This window comes from Drosophila obscura, unplaced genomic scaffold, assembly GCF_018151105.1.
Source record: "Drosophila obscura isolate BZ-5 IFL unplaced genomic scaffold, ASM1815110v1 contig_37, whole genome shotgun sequence".
NCBI lineage: Eukaryota > Metazoa > Arthropoda > Insecta > Diptera > Drosophilidae > Drosophila > Drosophila obscura.
In genome coordinates this window covers 22,714-49,284 of record NW_024542825.1, presented here as the reverse complement: position 1 = coordinate 49,284, position 26,571 = coordinate 22,714, and the positions used below count along the sequence as shown (strand labels likewise).

Sequence of the window (26,571 nt, the reverse complement as noted above, 5' to 3'; positions counted from 1 at the left end):
TCCTTGACACCTACCCGCAAAACTGTTTTCGTGTAAAAAGTTAAGCTGGAGGCCCCAGAGAAAGCCCCAGCCACCGAAAAGCGTTTTACGTTTGACCCAATAATAAAGTAAAGTAAAGTAAAGTAAAATCGACTAAAATCGAAAGTTGCAAACCGCACATCGGAATTCTTTTTCATTGTTCTGCATCCACTTACTAGACCACAGACATGCAATGGGATATGGAGCTGGGGAGATGCTTATGGGGCGGAGTGGAGTGGCAGAACCGTTCGTTGCAGAAATTATGGAAATAATTCCCACATTGGGAGCTTTCCCTCCGAGCTCTGTTTTGCGCTGGCATTTTGACCTTGGCAGCAAAAGAAGTCAATTTCAGCACACAAAAGAGGTATGATTACGGGACGGTAGCCAAATGACAGGTCAAACAAAGCGGCAAAGGCCACTCGACAGAAGTCCATCTAGACCTGATCCGATGCGATGCGTTGCGTTGCGATCCGATGCGATCCGATCGAAGGCAGACGATGGGCAATTAAACGTTTTGACCGCAAGCCAATTTAGGGCACGGGCTCTGAGGGTAGCACACAGGTAAAAGCGGAGATCAGGCCAAGACAGCGAATCAGGTAGCAGGGAGGCTCCTGCCTGCACCTAAACCAATCATAAAAGGGCAGCGGACTTGCCTCTGCCCAGCTATATAAAGGCGTATGACCAGCCCTGTTCCAGTTCAGTTATCCTTCGGCCCTCAACATGTTGACCAACAACGATCTGATCGAGCAGTTCTACTTCCCCAGCGAAACGCATTCCCACTCGGATGAGCTGCTGGGCGTTCAAGGCATGGATGCCTTCCAGCAGTTGGAGCAGTTCATGTACCAGCAGGAGCTCAGTGCAGCCAGCGGCGACAGCCACTCGGATGAGACCAACAGTTCCACCATGGAGCAGCTGTACTACGACACCCCTGCCGTTCTGGGACTAGAGCACATGCTCTCCGCCCAGGCCGAGGAGCATCAACAGCAGCAGCAGCAGCAGAATCAAGCGAATTCTTTGGGCAAATACCCGCAGAGGAGTTCCAATTACTGGACCAAGCAGCAGCAACACCGAAGCAAGCCCTACGACAAGCTCTCCACCTCCATCTCATCATTATGCTCCAGCACCTCCTCATCATCTGCGTCAGCGTCCGCACCTTTGTCTCCTGTGTGCAGTGGAGTTGTCCTCAAGAAGCGTCGCCTGGCGGCCAATGCCCGGGAACGCCGCCGGATGAACAGCCTGAATGATGCCTTCGACAAGCTGCGCGATGTGGTGCCATCTCTGGGCCACGATCGACGGCTCTCCAAATACGAGACGCTGCAAATGGCACAGGCATATATCGGTGATCTGGTTACGCTGCTCTCCAGGGACTATTGAGCATGTGGAGTCCCTCTACGGATGGGATGCTGTGGGATGCTGTGTTGTAGCAACACTCCGAACCTAGTGTAAACTTATAAAGGCTGTTAGTTTTAGGCATTGTACATGATCGTTTATTATTTTAGTTATACATAATTAATAGAAATTACAAATTTAAAATTAAAACAAATTAAAACAAATTTCAAGTTAGAATTTTGAATGCTCGGGATATTTTAAAGTTAATTTGGCCATATGGAAAAATCCTAAGATTTCTAAGAATTCTGAATAATAAAAATAAACATTAAAAACACAAATTTTTCAAAATTATTTTTATTTATTTAATACAGAAACGATTTCTTTAATAAATTTGTAACACAAAATTCACGGTTTTCTTTCAAGTTTTCCTTGTCCTTGATGTGCCTGTTCCGCGATCGTCCTCCACCAATCGTATAGTCTGGAAGGTGGAATATACTTCACATGCTGTTGCCGTTGCAAGAGAAGAATTTCTTCAACAGCAGCTAAATAATAAACCACAGTGGCCAACTAAAAGGATAATTAAATGGTAGAACAACCACTAAATACGAACCAATATCAAAAGAATAAGAAAATATTAAAAAAAATAGTTAAAAACATGTTGATTTAATACTAACTTAATAACATGATATTATAAATTAAAATATAACAGGATACAACGAGAAATTCAATTCAAAAATAAATGTAAAGTGGAAACCAAAAACTAGTTTGATCGTAAAATGTATGAATAAAGTTGTGTAGTTTTTTGTTAGTACTTATAATGATAAAAAATTCATTGATCAATCTGTGGGGGAAATAGGATAAAATCGGGATTGTATTATTCAAGAAATCTGAAAAATATTTCGAATGTTAGAACACTTCTTAGTATAAAATTACATTCGGTTTACAATAAGAGATCTTTCTTGATCCAGCTTCAGATCGAATCTTACCTTACAGATGATGCAGCAGATGAACGGGGGGAAGGAATATGATTGCATGTATTAAATAAATTTGTTTGGCTTTAGTTTTAAAAAATACAAACCAAAAATCCAATGCAAAACCAAATACCGAAATAACCGTCATCATTAATTTATTCACATCAGCATTCATATGTGGTTTGTACATGTGTATCCTTTGGCGATCGCTCCTGCAACATTTGTTTACATTCGCCACACTTTCCTCCATCACATCAGCGGCAACCCGTCTCAAGGAGTGTATCCGATCCATCCTAGTTATCCTTGGGAGCTAGGCGGCACGACTTAGTAGCGGAGTGTGCCACACCCACCAACCATACGAAAAGGTCAAAACATCACTTACCGGCACACACGATTAATGAGTTCCGACTTCCGACACGACAGCAGATCGAGAGAGGGAACCTCGACTCGAGCTCTCCACCTCCCAAACAGAAGTGATTAAGGGCCGCAAACGTACTCGTCAACAGGTAAACACGGCCTTACGCGCTGCCTTAGATCCTTTTGGCAGCACCCACCAATTTTGATTTAAACATAGTCATTTGTAAATGCTATGGGAACTGTTTGTGCTTGCCCTCACTAAGCCACCGCGCAACAAACTCTAAATGAAGAAACCGAACAGAAAGATACAATTTCAATTTTCGAATATCACATTGACTTTTTGTATTTATACAACTAAATACTCAACATTTACTTAACGATAAACTATGGCTAGGTTCGTAATGCTAAGGTCCAAAAGGGAATTCTTCTACATGTCTATGGCATGCTCTTCACTGATGTTGTTGACATAAACAAATTATTCGATTTTTAAATTAATTTCAGAGCTTATGTACACAAAGTCCATACAAATAAAATAAAATTATAGCCTATGTACACAGAGTGCTTGCTTAAAGACTATAAATAATACCATTTAATGAATGTAGATTCCTGTTTTGGGGTCTAAGTTGAGGTTCATCGTATGTAATGTCCGCTATATACATAAATTAGTTTCAGTCTTTGTGGGTATTACGAAATAGTTGGTTGGAAATTCGAAATTTGATGATCGTTGATCACGAATCAATGTTCTGAGCAGACAGAAGGCAATCAAGTAGTGGGTATCAGTCCAAAAGAGATTAGATACTACTCAAAGAAGTAAACAAATTTAAGATTTTTCTAGCATTCAATATCTAAGGTAATCTTCCATTAGGTTTCAGTCATTTTTGAATGTTTAAACTAATTTTTGGTTCGTTTTTGTCAATTCTAACATCAAAAACCTAACGAAAAAACATCTATAAAAAATTGAAGGTCCTTAAAAAAAATGTCCCTGTTTTATTGCATACTTTAATATATTTTCATACTTTAATTCAAAACTTTGTAGAGTCCTAAAAATTTTTGTTTGCACATTTTCCTCTGGGATTAATGTTCAAATAAAAATTCCAAATATGAAATGCGCTAAAAGTGACGCTCGAACATTGATCCGTTGCTACAGCTGATCAGTCAAAAATGGGTTCTGAAGTAAAGTCATGTCCTGCAAAGCGTTTGCCGTAGTCCGTTTATGGGTCCTGTGCTTGCACCGTTTCCAGTGAATATTATTTGTAAAGAAATCAAACTTTATTGCAATTTCTTTTAACGATATTAATTAATTATTTTTTTTTTAGCTTTTCTTTTTGTGTGTGTTGATTTTCATGATCAAACATTAATGTGAAATATATATATATATGTATATATGCATATAGACCACTTATGATTATTATTACGATAAACATTCAGTGAAGAGCATACACAACTGCGGCTTTGACCCAAAGCTAAGAATTCCGTGTTTCTTTTTTTGGACTAATTATACAGCTATTTACAATGTGCTTAGGCGGTAGGGTGGGGGCGTTAGCATATAGAACTAGAAGCAATGGCGCATTTAACTAAATGATATACATACATATACATATATAAATATATATATAGTAGCTAAGGCAACGCTCTAAACTTAGGGGGTTAATTGTAAAAGATGTGGCTTAAAAGTCTTTGCATGTGGTTTACGTGTTTGTCTTACAGTCTCCCGGGAAAAGTGGGCTAATGAAAAGTGTTCAGAATAAATCTGAATGGATGCATGGAAGGAGGGGGAAGGGAATCCACATATTTTGCACATAATTAAATCACTCAACGGAGCTCGTATATCAATTTTATTTAAAGTTTTAACGCGAAATCTATCAAGTATTGCATGTTAAAATTGCTTTCAATATGTCGATAGGTCAAAGAGACGTGGAAGAAATCTTAGATCTTAAGACTAAAATGTTGTTTCACAGTTTCTTAAACACTTTTATATGGTTGGTTGGTTGGTTGGTTGGTTGGTAGGTTGGTTGGTTGGTTTTGCAATAATTTAAAATCTGTATAATTGTCTTATTAATTAGTAAACGATCGATCAACCCTCTCAACCGATTAAAGCGTCTTAAAAGATATACATATACTATATATAGTATATAGACACACGATATATATTGGATGCCATTTTGTTGGGCCGCCCTCCCATGCAGGTTGGTTGCCTTTGGAGGTTTGTTCTGTACATTTTACGTCGGTGTTTAACTAAATCGCGTTGAGATAAGTGAGAGAGGACTACGAACTAAAACGAAGGCGACACAGTGCGACGGCACGTGCTTTCTTTTGTCTGTTGTCTGTTTGTGTTGTGAAGTTCTATAATACGAGTACGTAACGTAATTACATCCAAGCTTTACCACGCATGCGCCCACGTCCACGCATCTGACCACCGATGCCACCACCGCCTCCAGGCCCGCCGCCGCCGCGTGCATAGAACGGCCTGGGCCCTGGTCCGGGTCCCCCATCGTAGGGTCCAGGCGGCCGCTGATACGGTGGCCTCGGATACGGTCCCTGGTTCGACCAGCCCCGACCTCGTCCACGGCCACGCTGCTGCATGTTGTCAGGACTGTTCATGGGCGGTCCGAAACGCTGATAGGGAAAGGGCGGTCCATACGGCGGTTGCGGCGGCGGCGGTGCACCCGCTCCTATGTGCATTTGAGGCATTTGATTCCATGGCTGCTGCTGCTGCTGTTGCTGTTGTTGCTGCGGGCCGAGCGGTGAATGCTGCTGTTGCTCCTGCTCCCCGGACATATCTTGCATGGGCTGGCCCAGAAAACTGTTGTTCGACTCCCAGGGATTCATGAAATCCGTGGGCGTTTCCAACAGCACAGGACGCGAGGGCGTCAAACCGCCATTGGCATCCGCTTCAGCCTCCTCCAGATCCTCCTTGGGCTCTAAATGGGGCAGGAAATAGGGAAAAAGTTCAGCAAATGTCTTAAAAATATAAAATCGAAGAAAACCCGACTACCTCGCAGCGACTCATCGATATCATCGTCCGACATGTCCATGTCTATGACCATATCAGCAGGATCATAGCGCGTGCCGCCATCCAAACGATCTGATTCCGATGAGGAGCCTGAAAGAAGAACAAGTTGCAATATGGAAAGGAAATTTCAAAAGAGATTATCGCTACTTACTCGCATTGGATTTGTGGGGAGAGCTGGTCTTGGTCTTGGCATAGTTATTGCCAGGGGGGGCCATGATGCCCTCATCTGCCGAGCCCGGCACAATGCGATAGTCCACATCCCCGCCACCACCAAAATCCTACAAATATGAAAACTATGACGGGATATTCTTTGACTGGCAAGAGGATTCGTGTACCTTATCTGCACCACCGGGGGAACCGGTGAGGGATATCAGATTCCTATGATCTATGTCCACCAGCTGGCGTGTCTTGTCCTGGCTGAGACCCAGCTTGGCACCGAAATTGAAGGCCGGCGGCAGCTGGAGCGTGCGATGATCCACATCCTCGGCGCCCAGCGCTGCGGCATTATTGTGCAGATGCTCGCTGTACTCTGGCGGTGCGACGCTGGCCTTGCGCTCAAAATGTGGCGGAGAGTGCGGCGTGGACTGCGGATTATAGGCGGAGGAGCTGGCCCCACTGCTGTTCAGACTGGTGTCCAGCGGCGTCCACGACATGCTCATGTTCCAGGTGTTGTTGAAGTCATCTCCACTACCGCCACCGCCGCCGCCAGCCGATCCAAGGGACGGCGGCAACGGTGGTGGAGGCATGGGAGCGGGCGTATATTGTGCATCCTGACCACCGCCACCATTGCCGCCATAGCCATGATGCGAGGGCAGCGGGGGCACATACTGTTCCTGGTTGTTCGAACCGAAAATCGGAGGCGCTGCCAATGGACTGTCAAACTGCGATTGATTGGGATTGTATTCCCCGCCAGCAGCGCCGTTGCCACCTCCTCCTCCACCGCCGCCCAAGCCAGGTATGGAGCTGTTGTTGCCACCGCCACCGCTGCTGCTGTTGTTGCTGCTGTAGCTGGAGATGGGCTCGGGCTTGTAGAAATTGGCACTCGGCGCATAGGCCTCATCATCCGAACGCGAGCCAATCACCTCAATGGCGCTACCCAGATCCTTCGAGTCCCGCTTGAAGTCATTGATGTCGAAAGGGAGCTTGCCGCTGTCCAAATAGCTAGAGAAGCCATTCAATCCGCCGCTGAACATATTCTGCAAAGCCGAAGAAGAAACTAATGCATTACCCGATCTGCTGGAAGTTTCTTTGGGGTTTCCTTACCAATCCCAATGGCGGAGTTGTCTCGTCGGGCAGCTGGAGATCTGCATCACGCTCGGGCGATGGTGCATTGATGTCCGGCGAGGGTATGGGACTTAGCAGCGTGGGTATGGTCTCATCCAGCTTCCTTTTCACAATCTTTATGCGTGTGCCAAAACTTTTATAGGCCTAAAAAAAAAGAAGAGCCACAGCTTAGAGAGCGAGATCGGATATGGGTTAGCACTGTTCCAAGAGACTTACACTGGACACCACCTTAACCTCCCTGCCTTGATGCTCGTAGAACTTTTTGGCCGCCTCGACGCTGGTCAGCACCGCCTTGCGGCTCTTGATTTCGTTTTGCAAATTCTTGTTGTAGGCATTTATGAAGGCCACGCAGCGTTCCACTTCCTTTTCAATATCGCCCGAATGGCTCTTGTCCTTGAGCTGCTGCTTGATGGTCTCGATCTCCAGATGCGGCGGCTTTGGTAGCTTCTTCATGCTCTTGTCGGTGGCCTCCGCCAGTTCCACGCACTCGCGCACCTGGGCAATGAGCGTGGCATTCTGGAACTCGTCGCTGGCATCGACTTGCGATTTCTTTGGCGGCGTGATATTAAGCAGACCACTCAGATCGCTCAGATATTCCTCATTGTAGATTTCACGCTGCTCCCAGATCTTGAATATGCGTAAAATCTTATCCTTGACGCGTTCATCACTGTCCGTAGAGGAGGGTATTCAGTATCTTGTGACTTTTGGCAGTCCTTTCTGTTTACTTACCGCACCATGGTGGTGGCTCTTTGTAGGGCTGTGGCCCAGCATTCCACGAATTCGTATCGCTTCCGCTTGCTATACTGTATGACATCGTTGGCCAGATAGAACAGCACCAATCGATGGTCCACACGCACTAAAGGATGAGGAACAGATTAGCTCTGGGATTACTTGCATGACCCGGCTCTCTTACCTCTCTTGAATACATTCAGCCATGACTGGATGATCTTCTTGTGGTTGGTGCGGTGCTGCAGGCACCAGTTCGACATCTGCTGTATACCCTCCTGTGTGTCCTTCAGCGCCTCCAGTCGCGTCTCAAAGAGCTCATCGTCAAAGGGTTCGTTGCTGCTCATTTGGGCCATATTACTTGTTCTCAGCACTCAGCGCACATTACACTGTAACACGATATACGGGGGATGATGGTGGTGGCAAATCACGCAAATACAATTGTTTACAACGTTTCGTTCTCGAGGGGGTCGGGTCGAGTCTGTCCACAGGCAGGCAGCAGGCGCAGCGCAGCGGCTACTTTTCAGCGTTGTATTCTTCACTCCACACGCGCACTTTTTTTTCACTACACAATTTTCCTCGCCCACGCTTTTTCACCGCCCGTTTGCGTTCAAACGCTAATCACTGCATTGCCCCCGAACATTTTTCCACCGAGTGTTGCTTGTGTTGGTTACTAATTACACGTTTTATTGGCTAAAATTCAAACAAATTTGTTGGAAAAGCAACATAAAAATCGAGCTATCTTTGCCAGGGATGGTACATATGTCGATACGTCAATGTATCGATATATAATTTTGGATAGTTTTTTTCGACTGGCTGCTATATTTTCCTATTTCTTTGCGTATTCAGGATATTTCAGGGTATTAAACACGATTTTTCTGTTTTGCATGTTGTTATATCAGATATACCGACCTATTTATCTATCTATCGCTGCACATAAAAATATCGGTAGTTTAGTGCGATAAGCGGAAGATATCGGCGTTTTATTTCAAAATGCATAATTAAAGCATAGATAATGTATTTTTAGAAATTTTCCATTGATTTATTATGGTGGTTTGGTATAAATAAACTGTTTTTGGTACATACTTTGCTTGAGTTCATACAGAAATGCAAGTTTTAACTGTGGGCGCCAAACTACAATTCAAACAACAATCGATACATTGAAATTTAACTCTGGCAGTGCATATACATGTATGTGTGTGTTTGGTGGCGGCAAACATCTGCATTTTTCCACTGTCCACCCATTATTTTCCGCCCTTTCGAACGAAGCTGTTGTGCCCGCGCATGAACCACATCACCGCGATTGACAAGACGTAAATATTTGCCGGTACGCTGCATATTCCTACAACAATCTGTATTTGTTGATAACTTTTTGTGTTAAACGGCGTGCCGTGGTGTGGGTAATTTTGTTGTTTGCGGTTTGTTGTTGTTGCGGTTGTTTGGTTTGCCGGCATATGGCGTCCGTCCAGCCTAGAGATGTGCCGCATGGGCCGTAGACTGTTAACTGAAATGTGAGAAATATGGAAGATAGATATGTTTAGATAGCTTTTATAAACAACAAGTTTTGCAATTAAGCGACATTTTCCCGGTACACCACATAGTGTAGCAACAAGTGATGCCGCACTGCGTGAGTGTGCGTGAGGCGCCAGCTCTATTTTAACTGCCACAGCCATCTCTAGACTCAGACGGTGTTTTGATTGTATTTTTGGCTATTTTGTGATACTCTCCATCAGAGGGTATATTTACCTGACCAGATTTTTGTAGCGTCGATCCATGCCTAGTCTGTAGCCCTAGCTTTTGTAGACATAAGGCTGAAACCTGGAACAATTTCTTCTTTTTGGCTAATGCCAAATCGTAATAATCGTATCACTGTATCCTCAAATACTTATGCCATATCAACCACTCATCCAAAAGGGTATCAACCGCACCCCAAATCCTAGCCTTATTCTGTCCCGTTTTTATTATTATTTAGTTGAGTAACCACAAAAGAAAAACAAAACTAATCGAAAAACTAGAAAGTAGAATATTTGTTCTTAATGGGTAGGAGGGATCCACAAAAATATCCTCTACCTACGACCTTGAGCAATGAACACGCAATTTGCTTATAAAAGAAGGCCTGTCCTCTCTCTGTCGCTGTCGCTGTCCCCCTTCCCAGTGCACTGCTTTTCCTCGTCCAATTTATTTGCAACTGTAAAATGAGCAAGTTCCCTGTTGCCATTAGGGCCATGTAATTATTCTGATTACTTGGCTCAGACAACCAGGACAAAACCAATAACAAAAAAAAGCAGCAACAACAACTAATATATCCCGCTGCTCTACTGACCCAGTGCCAACTAAAACGTTACGTTACGCTTTTGGCCCGCTTTCCGGTGTCCGTCCAGGCCGCCGTTCTGGCCATTTGAGCAGCAACGACGCCGACAACGACGCCGACGCCACGCCACACGGGAAATGCGCCGTAGCAAATAATTACGCTTCAATTGCTGCTCGACCCTCAAGGATTTCGGTTTGATTGCTCCTTGAGCTCCATAAAAAATAGAAAGCAAAACAAGAAACGAAAAAAAAAAAACTAAAACGGTCTGTCGCGTCTGACTTAAAGTGTTAACAGGCGAAGTTTAGGTATTAAAGTGAGATAAGCAAGTTGCAGAGTTCACTGAGAGGTAAGTGGAAGTTTGCTTTTATCTGGGGTTGCAGTATGGAATGCCTTATAGATCAAAGAACCATTAAATGATTTTTATTTTATTTCTAAAATTCCTTTGGTGAATAAATAAATAAACAAGAAGTAAAGTTTTGTGTTTTACAGTCGAACAAATGTACCAAAAAACACATTGGATTTAATTAGAATATTATTTGCGGTTCTTTTGGTTTCTTTAATACATATAAATTTAGCTCTAAGACTCTCAAACAGAGTAAAAATTTGCTGCATTACTGCATTAATATTTACAAAAAATTACAAGATTTACAAAATTTAAATTAAAACGAAAGGGGGGCGGGGCCCGTACCCATCAGTATATTTGTAGTTCGGGACCACCCCCGCAAGGGGAGAGTGTGCGAGAGGAATGGGGGGGGGGGGGGGGGTGGGGGGGCGGGCATCGCGGTTTTACGTTCTACGGCGCCCGCGATTTGACTGGGGGGGGGGTGGGGCGGCGGGGGGCGGCGCGGGGCGGGGCGCGGGGGGGGGGCGGGCCCCGCGGGTTATTAAATAAATTTAATAATCTTTTCATAGGACACATCTCTTCCTTCGGCAGAGCGCTCGCTCTACCTATCAAAAAATCCCTTTAGTTTCATATTTCCTGGTAGAACCCTTTACAAAATGACATCAAATCCCAGACAGCATTAAATTGCCGAACTTCAGACCCAAACAGTTCCCCACAGGAAGCCATACACACGCCCTTACACCCACCCACGCATTCAGCGATAATCGCAATTAGCCCACACCTTTAGCCCAGATGGAAACAATAAACACTAATTAGTAAGCAATTCCGAGGACAACGTTGCGCAATTGAAAAGCGCTCTGTCTTTTCCCAGTCGTGTAACCTGATTTTCAGGCTTACTATAAGGGCTACACCGCCACCACCAAGACCAGTTCTAGTCCTACGAGGCACAGGGCCAGGCACAGGCGTTTGTCAATTAGTTTTTCATTCGCATCCCTCTGCTGGGTTTTCAGGAGGAACCTCCAGCCATTCGGAAGACTGCGACGTAGATATCGGCGTTTCCTGTAAATTTAATCAGATTTTTATGCACCAGTTACAGATTATAGCTCATGATTGGTCCTGATTGTAATATATTCAACTCCGATATGCACATGCACAATCACGCACCCTGATTTCCCCCTCGAGATTTTCCACTTGAGCTGCATTTAGCCAACTTTTGATTTCCACGTCAATCAATGTCGGGGCAAGTGCTACGATACGACAATCGTTTTGCATACATTTGCAAGCAGGCAAAGATGTCACAGAAATGTCCCCAGAAGACACATTTCCCATGCCCTCCTATGGCCCCACAGCCCACGTCTGTGAGACCTGGAGGCCAGGAGGCAAAGAGAAAATAGGTAATGGAAATGGCAAAGAAATATATATTTTTCAAACCTTATCCATCGATGTGTTTGTGTGTGTGGGTGGGCAGAGCGACGTCATCAGGAGCAGAGCCCACGCCAACGCCAACGCCATGTGGGGGGGTTGGTCCAAACGGCGTAAACAAGTTCCAGCGTCAGCACTGAATTAGCTGGGATGCCTTAGGATTAAGTTAGCTTTTAGCTGGCATGACTATTAGATGTTGGGGTATACCTGATTGAAGGGGAGGATGTGTTAGGTGAATGAGTGGAACCTAAGACTATCTGGGATATCTATTCAGAATAGTTTTGCTTTAAAATATAACAGTTTTCCTAACTGTAATTCAATTAGATTATTTTATCTGGATAAAGTGAGTGGATTTGGCTATTTCTGTTTTGAGTTTCAAGCACAAAGGGCACAACACAAACGACTCATCATATTACGTTGGATGCGTTCAGAGCCGTCCTAACGAGTATTCACAGCCATCCCAATAAGAAGAGATGGATGTCCTGCAGCGTTAAATCAAATTTAAAAATCCATTCTATCAAGCAAAGGTTTACTTAAATCCGATATGAATGAGCGGCAAAATATTATAAATTCTGAGCAATAAGATGACATGATAGATCGACATATTCGCAAAGAATTAATGCTTTCGCTGAGGAGCAGCTTAGGCTAATGATATGATGCGGAAAAAAGACTGCAGAATTTGTTTGAAAGAAGACACTGCCAGGATGATATAGAAAGGCTTGGCTCTGTTTTATGGCACTCTCTTTGTATGTTTGGGAAACTGCTAGAAAATATTTAAATACGCGTTCCATAATAAATAAAAATAACCTTTAAGTTTCCTTCAACCTAAGTACCCACTAACGGTTCATCCCCTTGGTTTATCCCTAACAACTATTGCCCCATGAAGGTGCACTGGCTTAGGTGTTCGTGACACTAATGACAAATTGAATGCATCACTTGCCAGGGTACACACTGCTGTGGACTCTCAGGACAACACATGATGGATGGGCACAAGCTTGTGGGACGAACAATTGTGCTCTGCTCGGGGCGTCAGATGCCAGACGCAGAGTCAGAAACCACTTTGACTGCTTTCTTTTGCCATTTGCATAGATGTACGAGCACTGGGAGTGCTACGACTATATATGTGGGAGAGCGACAACCCGCAGGGTCACAGCAACAACAAACGCAAAGTGACAGCCTGCCAAAGTACACAAGAGAGAGAGAGAAGTGAGAATAAAAAGGGAACCGAACCCCTTTGCAGATGAAAAAAAAAAACAGCGGTGGCTGGCACTTAATAAGTCAACATGGCTTTGCCATCGTCCTTTATGATATATGACAGTTTACTTTTTTACCACTTGGCCTTGTGCTGGTGTATCGTACATTATTGCCTGATATATTAATCTTATACACTTGGAAAAACGGTTGCAAGAGGACTGCGCTTAAGGGAAAAGCTAAATGAAAGAATTTCCTTAATTTCACAGGTTTCTTTTAGGGCTTTCAGGTTGAATTTTATTTCCCACAAATATACTTCTTCTGGGATAAAATGAAATAAATAAAAAAACAAGTAAAACTGATTAAAAATCCATGCAAAATGCATGCCTTCAGCAGGGCCAACTCTAGGAATGTTTCCAGATATTTTACTAAAGATTTCTATAAAAATCCTCTATTCTATTGTAGTAATATAAGTAGAGTACTGTAAATACTTAGAGAGACATCATTCAAATATTAAGGAGCGCGCGTAGGTATCGTTCACCAACTCGATACATGCAGTGGAGTTGCGAGTAGAATATATTAGAATATATGGTAGAAATAATATCGATTGAGGAGGAAGCGGAGATCGTGATCGAGGCTGGACTTTTGGTTGGAATATGAGCGGCTGAAAAATCACGAAAGCGGAATAAAAAAAAAAGATAAAACGAACTAATTAGTGCGGAGTTTTGTAATTCTTGTACCCCCCTACACTATGTGCGTGAAATATTCTTAAAACCAATAAATTTAACTCCTTGCTTATTGTGTGCGCCTCTCTGTGGGCGCTAATGAAGCTGCCACCCATCATGCGAGTCATCAGCATTGTGCGCCCTCCACGTGGCATCTCTTGGGCATTTGGGTTTGCATAATTAGCTAATTGAGTGCTCAGCGTTAATGATTCGCATGGCAACAATACGAGCGACAACAGACAGCATCTTCAGCATCTTCAAAACACACAAATTGCAAATTGAAAATGGGAACAGAATAGAGGAAAGCCAGCCGCTCCAAATGCCGCTTAAAAAGACATTAGCTGAAAAATGGTACTCGTGGGCTCTCACTCGTATATTCCCACTGTATTACCAAAAACCCTCCCAGAGCTAATAAGCGTTATGCTGTATATTCTTGTCCCACGCGGCGTATACGCAACATGCAACGAAAATGTCTGCTACGTGATTTGAACACCGAAAATAAGGAGCCAAACGACACGTGGCATCGAAATCTACCATTTCCATGGTAGCTTTACTCGAATGCGACTGCCATCCGCCTAGTCCTTCCTCCCTTCCTCCCTTCCTCCCTTTCTTCTGTCTGCTGTCTGCTGTCTGTTTGCCTTGGCTTTTCCTTGGTTTTCCCATTGTTGTCGCGACGCTTTTTTCTTCTTTTGCTCCGTTTTGCTGTTGACTTTGGAGTGCGTACAATCCTGGTGGATCCAGGGGCATCCTGGTATGAAGGCTCAGCGCTTTGAGCACGTTTTATTTTAATAGCGCTCTTGTGGCGCGCATTTCCTTCGATCAGCTGCGAGCCAACAATTGTTGTTTGGCAAAGGGCTTTCACAGGGAGTTAGCTAAAAGGATGGCATAGTCTTCTCCTAGTACATATATTGACGTAGTGAAGCTGCATTTACTCTCTCTCTCTCTAAGCGCGTGAAAAGTGTCGGGTGGCAGTTGTTTTCCACGCGTTTTGCTTAACTGTGCGAAAAGTTGTACGAAAAGTTTGTGGCATGTTAAACGCTTGACAGGCAGTTTTCGCGAAAAGTTATACACGTGTTCTTGGTGTTGATTTTATTTTGGCAGCGGATTTTTGGGGATTTCTTCTCATGTTAAATAACTAAATATTTAACATTAAAAATAATACTTAAAATCTTAATATAATGCAATTATTTTAAATCTTTATTGTGTATATAGATTTCTTCAACAAAATTAATTACACAATATTTTTGGCAGCGGATTTTTGGCGATTTCTTCACATGTTAAATAACTAAATATTTAACATTAAAAATAATACTTTAAATCTTAATGTTAGGCAATTATTTTCAATCTTTAATATTTATATAGATTTCTTCAACAAAATCTGGTACAAAATATTTACAAAAATTTAACTAAATTTTCAGTTGATTTAAATTTAATTTTCAGAAATTACATTTTCATTATTACGCATTTATCTTTCTACTGTCTGCACGATTTCGATTGCTTGGCTTTATAGTTGTATTGTGCTTTTGCTCGTACCCCTAGTCTGTCCACTCAAGTGTTCGGTGTGACACATTAAGTTCCATTACATTAAACACTGATTTATTATCTGCAAGTAGGAGCCCCAAGTCCAAGCCCATTCCTGAGACATGTTACGTGCAGAATGTGGGCTTAGTTGGGATAGTCGGGGATACATGAAATACATGAAATATGTGTAAAGTTTTCGATTTCGATTCGATTTGCATACTGAAACATTCGGACAAAAAGCCCCAGGAATGGAATGGGTGGAGGGTGGAGGGTGGTGCGTGTGCGTATATGCCTGGTATTTTCATTTCCATTGTCATTGGCATTTTCAACTGGTGCCTGCTGGTGCTGCATTAATCATAGTTGGCACCCTTCAGGCGACCTAGCCGTGCACTATTTCTGTCCACTTCATATTTCATGCATCAGCTGCAACGTCATGGCTGCAGGTGCCATTGAACCCGCATTGCAAGGACACTGGACACACAGAGCTCGAGCTGGAGCTCCCTTGCAACCTGAACAAAGCTGGGGGAGATTGAAAGGAACTTGTCCCTTTATTCTTCTTTTTTGGCTTTTCGTATCAGTTTCCGAATGCAGCTGGTGACTTTTAGGGGGCTCTTTCTCTGGGGTTTCCCTTTCACTTCTTGGGGGTTCTTTCGCTGGGGTTTCCCTTTCACTTTTTGGGGGCTCTTTCTCTGGCTTTTCCCTTGACTCTTTGGGGTTCTTTGGGTTCTATTCACTCTTTGCCAACCTTGATTTGGCAGCTCGATAAAAAATCACTTCGACCAATTAGTTTCGGGCTAATCTCTCTCTGGTTTTTTCTCTCTCTCTCTCTCTACCTTTTCCCCTAGTATTTACCTTTTACTGTTTGCTTTAGCTGTAGCTGTACTGGTACCCAGTGCTAGCTGAGTGCAAGGATACATTGATTGGGACAAAAAGCATAGACTAGACCTATATATTTCCACGCTGAATGTGGTATAAATCTTTTTTAGCTGAGCACAGCGATAGCTCATCGGTGTCGAAATATTTCTGCGTTTTTGCATGGCAACCGAAAGATCCTTCACTGTGGTAAAAGGTATCCCTTAGTCGTAGCATAATTTTATTCCCATGCTTCCCTATCATTTTCCGTTTAGTTTGTTTGCCTTTGCCCGTGCGATAAACGTTGAAGCGGGCACCATAAAAGTACAAGCACACGCACACATGGAAAACCCACAATGTGTCTGTGTGTATATTACATTTCCTTTTTTTTCCTTTGTGTGTGTGGAAAAGATACTCGCAGCAGACCTCTCCTTTTCTCTCTGCTAACAGCCAAAGGTGTTGCCCATTATAATTAATCATTCTGCCGAGATGAAACATCAGCCAGCAGCAGCAGCAGCAACAACAGGAGCCAAGCAGCAGTGGCACATCACAGACGACAGCCTGGAGAATTTCATTCGTTTTGATACACAATTTAACTTTATTAGAAAAATGTGCTGCACACTTTTAGGTGACAATCTGCACGACGACGCTCATTTGTCGTTCCCAGAAGACAGGTGGGAGGGAGTGTGGGGTCAATGGGTGGCAGGACAGGTGATAAGAGTGGTCTGTGATTTCAGTTTTTGACCTGTAAGTCGAATTTTCTACACGAGCAGAGCTTAAACTCTGCTTAAACTGTTGAAGAGAAAGCTTTTGGTGTTTTTTTTGGCCACTACATAAAATGGGTATTCAATTAAGGTTGAGAAAAAACTGCGACTTACTAGGGTCTTGGACTTGGGCATAGACTTCAGGAGCCGAAATGAATAAAAAATAAACTTAACAAGGTGGCAGGCGCTCGACTTCTCTTCTCTGTCTCCCACTAGCTCTCTCTCTCAGTGAGACTGATACTTCAAATCACGTCCATGCTCTCAACTCTCAACGCTCCCATTGATGCTGGCCTCGAAACGCACACGCGAATAAGAGAATATCCGAGCATTGCGAGAACAACATAAATTGCGTGTGCATGACAATGACACATCAAACTGATGTTCGACTTGAGTTTCGCTGCTCTCAATATTAAAGTTTTCAAATTAAACTGAACTACTAGTGCCGCACTTCCACTTCAGAGACGTTTCGACGGAGACTCCCACAAAAGTTGTTTGTTATCTTAGAATCGAAATTTCGCCAAAAGTTGAACGAAAAAATTCGTCTTAAATTGTAAAGGAGTTAAGGAGAAATTCGCGAAAAGTTGAACGGAAAGTTAAACTGCTCAAACTATTAACTTTGGCACCAGATGAACAACTAGTTCTCGATCCATCTCCTGCTGCCCTCTGGGAAAACCTCCGCTCAAGCAGAAAGTTTTCGTTAAAGAAAAAACTCATTTGCAGCCACTCAAACTGCAATTAGACAAAACGACACATGAATGAGGCAAAGCGACAGGGACAGAGTAGGGCAAAGAGGGGAAAGATAAGTGTGAGAAATGTGTTCAACTTAGACCTACGCATCTCCGTCTTTTATTTGTCATTAGACAACTTTTTGACATTATCCTTTTGGTTTTGCGTTAAACTTTTCCACACACACACCACACCACACTCAGTCCATGCCAGCCCCCGCAAATGAGTTTTGTAATTAGCCCGCAACTCCATTGCCTTTCATAAAACGAAATGTTTTTTTTTTATGTTTTTAATGCTAATTGCTTTTTAATGCGTAATTTGAAAGTTTTTAGCCAACAATTAGGCCTCCAAAGGGGAAGGAAAGAGAAGTCTCTTACGCCCCAAGATGATTTCACGCACGGGCCGGCAGACAAAGGCTTTCCGCCTTTCACCAAGCGAACGCACGCACACACTCACATGAAATCCTCGGGAGATTACTTGTAAATTATGCCCACAATCCTTTTAAGCTGTCACTTCTTATTGTGAATAATTTTGTGTTAAAATCAAAATGGCCCACACGAGCAGCGCCCTGCAGACACGATAAAAATTGGGCCTGAGAGACGGTAAAAATAAATGGAAAGAAAGGCCTGAGAGAAATCGACAGGAAAAATGCTGGGGACAATTGCTTTCTGCTGGCATAACGAGAAGGGATGTGTCCTTAAAGCTGGACATGAAAATGGCACGACTCCTTACAAATGCCACACACACGGGATAAACGAACGAAGAGAGCCGAGAAATGAAAGAACATCCATTGATACCCTTGACATCTTTGAGATCTGGCCAAAAGCCAAATAAAAACGTTGCTTTTGCTGTACAAAAGAAATGTTTTGAGGTTGAATTTGCATCAAAATAAGGTTTTTTTCAGAGAAATTTCGCTAACATTCCCGTAGTTGATTTGATTTGATTATGAGGCAGTTATTCCATGGAGATAACACCATATTATTGTATTATTTGTGTAACGTTTATTAATGAATTTTAGTTATCTTCTGTCGATTATTAAAATTTTCTATTTAATTTGATTTTTGCATAGATAAGATATTACGTAAGATAAGATAAGATAAGAGATTACAGAACCAGTAAATAATGTTAGTTATATGTCAGAAACGGATGAAGTTTAGGTGGAGCTTTGTTGGGACTTTTTTTTTTATTTTAAATGTTTCCAATATTTTTATTAATCAATTGAAATACAGCAATATTACAGCAGCTCATGTACCTCTAAGTACTTCAAATAGTACACATTTTCTCCATGTTATTTGTAAAATTTAAAGTAGAACTTTCTTTCAAGCGTACCTGCCCCAAAAGAAAATCATCCTCCAATCAATTGCAGCATTGCATTTGCTTGCCGTTCAAGCTTTCCTCATACACATTGTACATGTCGATTTCGATAGCATACTTAGCAGGGCATACAGAATGTACCTGCACAAAAACAGGGCCAGCCAAAAGGTCTGTTCTGTTCAGTTTTGCTTGCCGGAAGCAAGTTTTCAATTTCATTGATGTACAAATACAAATGTGTATGGTTCTGACAAGCATAAACTCCTCCCTCCCATTACCGGCCATGTTTTTCCCTCTCCCGCACTCTACAAAATGAAATTGTTTTGCCTTTTACACAACATTTACAATACTTATCCCCTGTTTGGTTTGGTTTGCCTCGGCGCGTGTGTGAATTTATTTATTTGAATTTCATTTTGTGGTTGCCTGCCGGGACCCACTTCCTTTCTACAGGAAGAGCACTTCCCTTCTGCCCGCCCCCCGTCCCAGTCAGCTCAAGACTTTTTGGACAACTTTGCATTACAAATTTTCTTTGGCTGCGAAATGACGTGCGAAATGTTTGCCTTGCGCCTCCGTCTGGCTGCCTCTCGTTTTTGTTTCCTTTGCTGCTGTTTCAAGTGCTAAAAATTAACGTGACTTTTGGACCATTTTTCTCTTCGGTTTCTCGTTTGTTCTTTCAGTGTTTTTTTTTCTGTTCCTGTCCTGGTCCGGCTGTTCATTTGCATGGGAAATCCATTAGAAGGCAAAAAAGGGAAAGTATATTGCGTTTGTTCTGTTGAGTTTTGACCGAGTTTCCGCCTTTTGCAAAAAATAATATTTGCGATTCACGTGCGTTAGGGCGTGAGAATTGCCGCGGGTAGGGACCCACCCAGCTGTGTGGCTTCTGCTGTGTGACTGCTGTGACTAGGGCTGTATGGGGGTTTATAAGGGACAAAGTTGGATGAAAGCTTATAATGAACTGAAGCCTTGTTAAGTTCCCAAAACGGCTGAGAAAATATCTTATGGAAAGCTGGCTTACAAAGGAGAAAGCTGAATTATAATGGGAAGACCTTGGGGGGATTTATTGGCGGATCAGACGTCAAAACGGAGAAGTATAGCAAATTATGGTTTACTCCTTAGGGAATTTCGACTATACTAATCTCTGATATAGTGATGAGAAACAAAGGAGATGCATTCCATATTTTTCTCCATTCGATGCCTTAATTTTACCATAGCTTTCTTTTTATTTCTGTATCTTCAAATCTTATTCCACTTTAAATTTAGTTTCTGTTCTTACGAATTCTTCCATAAATTCCCTTTTTGCTTAGGTAATTCTTTTTCCATTTATCCATTTTTCCATATATCATTCTTTCAATAATTGTATCTACAGAAATTCAGCTAGTATCTCAGCATTACACATATGTTTCCCATTGCATACTTTTCAGTGTCTACTTTCTTTTTTTTTTTTGTAATTCCTACCTACATATTCACACGCTTTGTTCACAATTTTGCCCGTCGCTTCCTTACTTTCTAACATTTCTGTGATTTATGCGCACAAGTCATGACTTTCTTTTATCAGCAATGCATTTACATAACATAATAATGTTTACCTATTCGCCTGCTCTTCCTTTTTATTTGTGTGCGGTGCGGTGCCTGGTAATTCATTGATAAGCGGCTCGTGGCATCCACTTTACCCATGAAAAACTCGTATATCCCACAAGCTTATTCAATATGTTGCACATGCAAAAAAGTAGGAGATGAGAAGCGAAAAAAATAAGCGGCTATAACAGGCATTTTCATGGGCCAATGATGCCGCAATAATGTGATTCCCCCCACCAGCCAGCCCACACCACACCTGTGTTCTACGCTGTTCTCCCTCTTGAATGATAATCACCGGGATGATGATGACGATGATGTTGGTACTGCTGGGTCTGAAAATGATTATTTGTTGCTTCGGCCCCCGAATTTATGGGCTCTGCGGACAAGCTCATAAACAGCCGCAGCAGCAGCCACAGCAGCAGCCCCTAGAAGCCTCGCCTCGCGCACAAAAACCGTCAATAAATTAACCTGAAACTTTTTTTTGTAGGCCCAGTTTCTGAGTAAGTGATTTTCCATGTAGGGTCGCATAGGTTCTGGTTTTGTGGGTCGCCTTCCACGAACAAAGGTTTAAGGTGTTGATTTGGGCCTTGGGCAACAAAGTGGCTAGAGAGAGAGAGAGAGAGAGACGGGAGAGAGGCTTGGGTCTGCTATCTATAGCTTGCTTGTGGTAGGTCAGGGGTAGAACCTACCTTGAGCAGAACATATTTCCCTGTGGAATGCATAATTGATGTGTTATTTAGACGGTTAGTTCTATGTCTCATTCTATGTTTCCCTTAGAGAATGAATTAAATAAAATTAAAACCATAGCATAAATACTGTTAGGGATACATGTACTTTCTGAAGGACACTTACAAGTACATGCCCAAGGGATTCCATTCGAGTATCTCTTTGGCAGGGAACGGCACTCCACTGTAGCACTTCCCTCTTGCCAATTTCTTTACTTAACATTTTCAATGGCCAATCGATTTGCTTTACTCTGTCCAACATCTTTCGTGCCAATTCAATTTGAGCATAAAAAAGTTGTAGCCTTCGTTGGCCACTCTCGACCATTTTCTTGCCCTCAAGTGCTGGCCAATTTTCCAGGGGACCCCACTTAAAACCGCAATAGAACAAGTTGGGCCAGCAACTTAGCGGCGATGGTAAATTGAGTGGAAGTTTCGCTTGGGCATGAGTAAGGGAGAGAACAATCGAATAAATCGAATGCAACAGGGGAACATAACTTTTTCTGACCCTCAACCATGGGATGGGGAATGGAATTTATCTTCCTGTTTGGCAATTTGTTTATAGAGCTACCCTAGCAGGCGACTTGCCAGTAGTCAGTCGTCTGATCAATTAATTCAAGCACTTTGCGGTTCAACCGAGCGGGTAGCAGGGCAGCGGGGCAGCAGGTCAAGGCTTTTCATTTGAATTATTGAATGCCAGTCCTGTCATTTGCATGTCCGGCCAATGAATTGTATTCGTATTGGTTTATGAAATTAAATGGAATTTCTCTGCTTCGAAATTCCATTTCGTTTTAGTTGATGACTTAATCGAATTGTATTTATTGAGATGGAAATATTTGTACTTGGGGTTTTCTTTTGTTGTTCAATGGTTCGTTGGTCCAGCTATTTGTGAGGCTATGGAAATATTCAACCAATCAATATTGAGTAGTTGTTGGAGTAAAATTTGTGGTGTTCAAAACTTAATTTTATCAGCAAATATAGAGCGTTACTTTGGATAGGAATTTCAGAAATGGTAGACATATTTGTACGACGCTGAGGCTTTATCTCTGAACCTATTCGGGTATTTACTTCTTACTTAACAGTCCACCTGTAGCCTCATTTATTCATATATTTCTTTTTTATTGTATTTAAATTTAATTCTTCATCCTCGTACTAAATCGAATAACCATAAAATCGTAAGATTGGGCCTAAATAAATAGCAGGCCAACGGGCGCTAAGATTTGATAAACATGTAAGCCAAATAAATACATATATGTATGTGGTAGGGAGGTGCCTAAAACTGACCTAAATAAATAAGCAACGGGCAGCGGGTTGCATCTGTATTCACACATGATAATGATGTATGTATGTATGTAGTTACAGCACCAAATTTTAAATGAGTTCTCGCTATTTGCATGATAACTTTTGCGACCATCACAGAACAACAAAACCATGACCCATAGAATATCTGTTTACCAATATAAAACGTGGAAATTGGGCCATCCCATGATCGAATTAAGTACTTTAGCCACATTCAACTCCCACAGAAATAATTACAAAATCTTCATCGGATTTATGTGAATTTTACGTCTTCAGTGAATAGTTTTACTTGCCCAGCTTTGACATCCTTCCACCTATCTGTCACAATAAGGTCAAGGTACTTAAGTTTTCTCTTCGCTCCTTAGGGCACTTACGTTTTCGCTCCGCTCCTTAGGGCTCTTAACTTTTCTCTCTGCTGCTTAGGGTAAATATTTTCCGATGAGTCATTTGATTTGATTTCTCAATTTAACGGTCAACGAACTTTGGCAAAGTTTCCTCCTTTGCTCCTTTTATTGCAGTTATTGTTCTCGATATACTTGTTGTTCGGTTTTAGCCATGGCTACTACACATACCGTAATATTCATATCGATTTGATAATCACAGAATTATGTAAATTTTTCGTGGGTCAATGCTTTGCAGATCCTTCCTGTCCGCAGGGCTCTCCCTCTCTCTCCCTCTCTTCTGTACTCTTCTGCTGCTGTGACTTATGTTCCACTGCCACTTCTGATGGGCTGGGCTATCGAGTGTCCCGCCTGTCATTTGTCGCTGCCTGTTGTCCTGGGTTACAGCCAACATTCTGCCCAGTCGCTTGGGTGATAAAAGTTTTGCCATGTCCGCTGTTGTCAGGCAGCCAAAAAAACACCAAAAATATGGCAGAGTATCAAAATAAAATAAAAAAGGAAAAAGAGGATATATTGTTGTAGTAACTTTTAATGAGAATTTATGCGTTCGCTTTTATATCTGCTTCTTGAGATGAATTATTGATACACTTAACTGGCTTTGATATCGAAAGGGGAGGAGTCGTTGAAGCAGAGAAAGAGTATGGCAGAGACAAAACAGATTGAGATTGAAATTAAAAGTTAACAAGCAAAGAAAAGTTGGGAAAAGTTTTTTAATATAGGAAAAAATGAAACCCAACAGAGCAGAAACATTTAATATTTGCTGAGGAGTCAACTTTTCAATAAAATGTATCCTCATTTATGGAGAGAAATTTAAAATTAAAAATGGTTTCTTAAAATTAAGGAACTTCTTTTCATAGAAAGAAATATTATCGCGATCGCTTTATCTATTTATTCAGCAAGAAGAAACAATTTTCCCAAGCGAAACTAAACCTCCATCAAATCCCAATCGTATCGCTTTGCTCAGTGTCTTTTTTATTTCCAACCTAAAAGCTACCGCAAAGATTAACACAATTATTCTGCCTTGATTTTTGCGCCTTTGAGGATTAATTAAAATGTTTTCCATTCGAAAACCCATAACACAATTACACACACACAAAAACCCTTTGAATCTGCAGTTCAATTACCAGCTGGGAAAAATCCATTTAGTGGCTTTTAGCTGGCGGCAACGTGGCCTTAGCTCAGCGAATTTACGAAATATAAATTTATTTATTTACTATACATTGAAAATTGAATTAAAAGTGCAAACCATAAAAGCAAAGATCCCCCTGCCCGGGGGGGACAAGAGACCAGCCTGAAATTGAATCAACTCCAACGCTAATTGACCAGGCTAATTTGCAGCATAACAAATAACCGCATTGGGGGCTGTACCCTGGCCAACAGCAGGGTCCAAATAAAGTTCAGTTAATAGCGTATTAAGCGTGAATGTGCGGCTGAGGAAGGAGCTCCGCTCCCCTTTGCATTAACTTTTATGGCCATATGGAAGGAGAGGGAGAAAGAGTAACAGAGAGAGAGAGAGTTGCTCATATGAAAAACTCATAGAAAGGCAGACATGGAAGGTCGTTCGAGTGCGGATGAACGATACCCAGGATGTGCCCGCGAGTGTGTGTGTGTGTGTGTGTGTGCTGGTGGCTATTTGTATCTGTGTGTGTGTGTGTACGTGCGTGTGAGGTAGTCGAGCAGAAATGAGAGATGCTTGATATTGGTTCTGGCATGATAAAGCAACATTTTCGCATTTCATATTTCGCAAGAGGAGAATTTATTCTTCTGCGAATACAATGGAAATCATTTGTTAACAGAGTTTTCCAATGGATTTTAAGCGGTTTATGTTTCAGAAAATTAAGTGTTAAATGTTAAATTTTAACAATACACATTTTGTGGATACGAGTGGAGAATTATACTTTCTTTGGTCTCATAGGGCTTTTTTTTTTAAGAAATTAAAAAAAGTAAGCGTTAAAAATAATAATAATTTTTTTATTGGTATTATTATTATATTTTTATTATTATTATTATATTATTTTATTATTATAAGCATAAGATATTGTGGAGGCAATTCCTGTAAGCTTTTATATTTCCTCTGCAACTTTTTAAGTCTAAAAGACCAAATCCCTGTGGAGCTTCAGAGTGCGGACATTCACTCAGCTGATATTTGATTTATTTTATGTTACATATTACTTACTAAACAGAATCAATTCTGTTGAATGTCTGTTTAATTTTCAGTGGAATGCACGAGTTCCCTTCTTCGATGGTTCCTTAATTAATCACTAAAATTCCCCAGAAATCAATAAAATTCGTTTCTCTGTTCTCCAATTAAGTGGCACACAACACAAGGTTCCAATTAAGCCATCTCTTAGTTCCAGCAACTAGTACGAGTTCGAGACCCACTTAATCACACACACTCAGACTCCCAAAGGGGCTGACTTTCGTAGAAATTTTGCCCATAGCCTATGCAGGACACGCACGTACCGACAGAACTAAGCATAATTTAATTGTCAGCGACTTTGGTAATCGAAATCAAACAGGCACGGCATCCAGCATCCAGCATCAACGCGTTGCAATTATCACTTGCCACAAAGCTCAGCGGCCAAGTTCTAATGAAGTTTTATGTGGCTGATGGCAAAGATTTTCAGTTGCTTAATTAGCCAAAAAAGGCTGGCAGAAACTTGGCCTAATTGAAATTATTCCTTCATGTGTGTGCTGGTTATATCTATCTCTGCCCATCACTCTCCCTTTTCTCTCTCTCTCTCTCTGTGGTTTGCTGTCACGCCTACTGTGCCTCTGGGGCAAATGGGAATACCCATTTCTCCCTCCTGTCTCTCTGTCTTTGTATTTTTTGTGTGTGCGCGTGTTTGGTCAACGGCTTTATTGAATTTTCTGCTGGAACAGGCAACGCTGCTGCAGCTGTTGCTGCCATCTGACCAGCCTCTCTACATTCCTGAGTGTGGGTGTGTGCCTCTCAGAGTGTTGATAAGTTGCAAAAAAAAGTTTATTTTTTCACCCAAAAAAATAACGAAACAAAAAGCAGCTTAAAGTGCCATTGTTTTTGCAGCTACAGAGCTAAACGAATAAGAGGCGGCGTGTGGAGCAGATGGTAAAGCGAGAAGGGCGAGCAAATGTGAAAGTGCGAAAGTGCACTTTAAATTGCTATGTGTGTACCCTGTAGAGGGCAAGACACAAATGTGGGGTATTTGCCCTCAGATTTGATGCATAAATATAAGATCAAAGCTTTAATCTCTGGCTGAATTTTCTGTATTTTTAATATGTACCATTATAGCCTGCAACATTTTGTTGGCTGCTTATTAGGTTGAATATTTCATAAATTCAACAATTCTAGCTTTCTTCAATTTGTTTATAAGGCGCTCTTATCTTTTCTTTAAACTTTCGAAAAGTATTATTTCTTATCCCTTTATCTCGTTCTTCTTGCAGAATTTCTTCTAAGATTGCTCTATAAATTAGCCTTGGTAAGTTTAGCAATGCAATAAAATTTCATTAAATGTGATTTTTACTTACTAAAAACGTGAGATTATATTTTCCCAGTTAAACAGTATTTATTGAGATTTTATACAGGTGAGATCCCAGTTAATCGCACACACAAATTTTTGAGCAAACCTCAAACAAACCGTCAACTCCTTAAGGACTTTGTATCTGTATTTAATTACTTCAATCCCAAATACCAGCCACCATTCGGCTACTTTGTTGTTTGCTTAAGCTGT

At 41.8% G+C, this 26,571-nt stretch overlaps 2 protein-coding genes and 1 long non-coding RNA gene across 4 annotated transcripts; 2 read left to right on the top strand and 1 right to left on the bottom strand.

Moving 5' to 3' along the window:
• The first annotated feature begins 738 nt into the window (after positions 1–738).
• LOC111080661 (basic helix-loop-helix transcription factor amos) lies at positions 739–1,392 on the top strand. Its single transcript, XM_022376407.2, has one exon. The coding sequence runs from the start codon at positions 739–741 to the stop codon at positions 1,390–1,392; it is 654 nt and encodes a 217-aa protein (XP_022232099.2).
• A 3,278-nt stretch (positions 1,393–4,670) lies between these two features.
• On the bottom strand, positions 4,671–8,470 carry LOC111080088. 2 transcript variants are annotated; one of them, XM_041594801.1, is made up of 9 exons: positions 8,148–8,470; positions 7,886–8,087; positions 7,702–7,828; positions 7,189–7,639; positions 6,952–7,116; positions 6,024–6,884; positions 5,840–5,966; positions 5,671–5,778; positions 4,671–5,596 (listed from the first exon to the last, which is right to left on the bottom strand). In XM_041594801.1, the coding sequence occupies exons 2-9, from the start codon at positions 8,052–8,054 to the stop codon at positions 5,043–5,045; spliced, it is 2,562 nt and encodes an 853-aa protein (XP_041450735.1). In that variant the 5' UTR covers positions 8,055–8,087; positions 8,148–8,470; the 3' UTR covers positions 4,671–5,042. The 2 variants fall into 2 exon arrangements, with proteins under 2 accessions (XP_041450735.1, XP_022231230.2); XM_022375538.2 differs by having other exon boundaries at positions 7,886–8,470.
• Positions 8,471–8,892: 422 nt separating this feature from the next.
• Positions 8,893–26,305, top strand: LOC121404725. The gene is made up of 3 exons (XR_005968161.1): positions 8,893–9,025; positions 10,026–10,355; positions 26,285–26,305. It is a non-coding gene; the product is annotated as an uncharacterized LOC121404725 (long non-coding RNA).
• The last annotated feature ends 266 nt before the right edge of the window (positions 26,306–26,571 follow it).